This window comes from Nestor notabilis, unplaced genomic scaffold, assembly GCF_000696875.1.
Source record: "Nestor notabilis isolate BGI_N333 unplaced genomic scaffold, ASM69687v1 scaffold30742, whole genome shotgun sequence".
Classification (NCBI taxonomy): domain Eukaryota; kingdom Metazoa; phylum Chordata; class Aves; order Psittaciformes; family Psittacidae; genus Nestor; species Nestor notabilis.
In genome coordinates, this window is record NW_009920177.1 from 717 (window position 1) to 3,561 (window position 2,845).

Genomic DNA, 2,845 nt, shown 5'->3' on the forward strand with positions numbered 1-2,845 from the left:
CCTTTCCAACCCGAACCATTCCATGATTTGGTATTAAGGCACAGGGATGTGGCTGTCATCTTTCTGGAGTCTTCATTAGCTTTAGTGAGAACGAGAGAAAAAAGGCTTTCCAGTGTCCTTTTCTACCAAATGATGTTTGTCTGGATTTTACTAATGGAAAGATCCATTTTTTTGGAACCTGCAGGAGGAATACCAGAGTTGTCAGAAAGTAATGGGATAAAGTGGATGTCCTCTCTGGAAGCAAAATACAACGATGCAAAAGACAAAAAACCTACTGCAGAAAAACTTGAACGCTTGAGAAGGCAAAAGGTAGAACTATGGGGTTCAAATGAAGCAAGAGATTACTTGGATTCTGTGGGCTTTTCGACTGAAAATTGAGGTTCATCTATGGAAATTTCTCTTGGGAGGAGGGTGACTGGGGTTGGGGAGAGTAACCAGAAGGTGAATCCATATGCATGTAGTTTTATGCTGTTAGAGAAAGCAAGAATGAGTTTGTGTTTTGTCTTTTAGATAAACCACTTCAGAAATCAACACAAGATTAGTGTCCAAGGAACAGATCTTCCTGACCCGATTGCCACATTTGATCAGCTTCAGAAGGAATACAAAATCCACCCCAAAATCATGGAGAATATTCAGGCTGCTGGTTTCCGGGTGCCAACCCCCATCCAGATGCAGGCGATTCCCGTCATGCTTCACGTAAGCTTTTCTGATGCTGCATTTGATTAGAGTATGGCAAAGCTTGTATAGCAATGTTCTTGAGCTGTGCTTTTAATGATGTATTTTGGGTTACTTAATGGCATTAATATTTACGTAAATGTGACTTTTGGGGTGTTTTCTGTTTTGTTTAGGGGTGGTTTTGTGTTGGGTTTTTTTTTCCCCCCCTAGTGAAAAAGACCCTTCTTGTTTTCCTTACAGGGCCGGGAACTTCTGGCTTCAGCTCCTACTGGGTCTGGAAAAACACTGGCATTTTGTATTCCTCTCTTAACACACCTGAAACGACCCAGGAACAAAGGATTCAGAGCTCTGATCATATCGCCCACCCGGGAACTTGCTAGCCAGGTGGGTGTTGGGGGGAAAGGGGTGTCGTATTGGTGGACTTCAAAGTTTTCACTCTGAACCAGTAGAATAGTAAATAGGTTTTTTTCCTTTATTACTCTGAGATACCAGAAAAATACCAGAAAAAGCTAATTTAAACATTTCTTTTAAGCGTTTATTCTTCTGTGAAGTAGCTACATATCTAGTGTCTTGGTCTAATCTGAATGAGTAGGTTAGAGGTTCAAGATACTCTGATCACATGTAAAACTGCCCAGTGCTTGGGTGCTCTTAATCCCTGCTTTCATATTCTCTACAAGAGATTTATCTGTTTGTCCTAAACACAGAATTTCAATAACTTCATATTGAAGCTTTGTTAGTAAACTGACATGAAAATGACAATTTGGGCAGACTTCCATGTATATTCAAATGGCCTTGTTGGAGCAGCGTAACTAGAGTCAAAATGTGATAGTCAGGCCTGTGAGAACTTTCAAGTGAATACTAAGTGTTAGAAAGCAGCATTTGATTATGCTAAGGCAACCAGACAGCTTTCAGCACTGAAATTGGATTGCCCATGGAGGGGGATTGGAACTATAGGATCTTAAGGTCCTTTCCAACCCAACCAGCTCAGTTTGAAAATAGATTATTTAATCTCTGTTGCTGCCTCCCCAGACACATCGGGAGCTGGTGAAATTGGCTGAGGGGACAGGCTTCAGGATACACATGATCCACAAGGCAGCTGAAGCAGAGAAGAAGTTTGGGCCCAAATCTTCGAAGAAATTTGGTAATTGTTGTAATTACTGAAGTGCTTCTGAAAACTGAAAAAATGTCCCTGACCTTTCTCTTCTCTTCTGGCCTGTGTGGTTTTGAAGAGCTCAGTTCAAACCACTTGAGATGTATGATGTATTGCTCAACACTAAAAAAGGAGTTAGTGTGGAAGAAATAGGATTGAGACTGAAAGTCCACCTCTGGCAGATTGGGTTGGAATTATGTTTCTGAGGGCTCTCTTAGTCTGGTTTATTTTGTGTCTTTTTCAACGTTTTGCCTCTTTTCTCCTTTCTTCCCGTAGATATACTGGTTACTACTCCAAACAGACTCATTTATTTGCTGAAGCAAGATCCTCCAGCAATAGACTTGACCAGGTACTTGGGGTCTTGCTCAGATCTGGTTTTGCTACTACCTTTGACACTGAAGGTTTGCGTAGCCCTTGCATCTGAGATGGGCCTCTTAGAACTTCTGCCTTCTCCTCAAGTGACTCGTGCTGAAAAGCAAACCTCTCTGTTCCCAGTGTGGAGTGGCTGGTGGTGGATGAGTCGGACAAGCTCTTTGAGGATGGGAAGTCGGGGTTCCGGGAGCAACTGGCCTCCATCTTCCTGGCGTGCACGTCCCATGTGGTGAGACGAGCCTTGTTCAGCGCCACCTTCGCCCATGACGTGGAGGAGTGGTGTAAGCTCAACCTGGACAGCGTGGTTCTGGTGTCTGTTGGAGCAAGGTGGGTGTGCAGGTGGATGGTGACTGTCCTCCCTGGGTTGATGTCTCTGTTGTGAGACTGAAAACTGCAGGTTTGTCTCCAGCAGACATTGTGTGGCATGTAGATCTTTCTCACCTCCTGGGAAAAGAGTTTTCCTTTGCTTATTGCTTGATCATCAAATAAACAGCAATCGTAGGAGTGTGTACTGGTGAAGTAAGTTTGTCATGGAGCATTCCTTGTTCGCCAGGTGTATTTTATGGTGTTTTTTTATAAAGATATAAATAGAGGGGAAAAAAAAGATTAAAAAACCATTGTAGATTATATTCTTTTATATATTCTATA

The 2,845-nt window shown here is 42.5% G+C and overlaps 1 protein-coding gene across 1 annotated transcript in view; it reads left to right on the forward strand.

Annotated features, from left to right (window-relative positions):
- Nucleotides 1-2,543, forward strand: part of LOC104402640 (probable ATP-dependent RNA helicase DDX52) — a gene marked incomplete at both ends in the record, with an annotated part of 3,154 nt that extends 611 nt beyond the window's left edge. Inside the window, 6 exons of the mRNA XM_010010566.1 lie at nucleotides 185-309; nucleotides 511-696; nucleotides 916-1,059; nucleotides 1,705-1,816; nucleotides 2,102-2,174; nucleotides 2,321-2,543. Of these exons, the coding sequence (XP_010008868.1) occupies nucleotides 185-309; nucleotides 511-696; nucleotides 916-1,059; nucleotides 1,705-1,816; nucleotides 2,102-2,174; nucleotides 2,321-2,543 (863 nt within the window). The remainder of the gene's footprint in view (nucleotides 1-184; nucleotides 310-510; nucleotides 697-915; nucleotides 1,060-1,704; nucleotides 1,817-2,101; nucleotides 2,175-2,320) is intronic.
- Nucleotides 2,544-2,845: the final 302 nt, after the last annotated feature.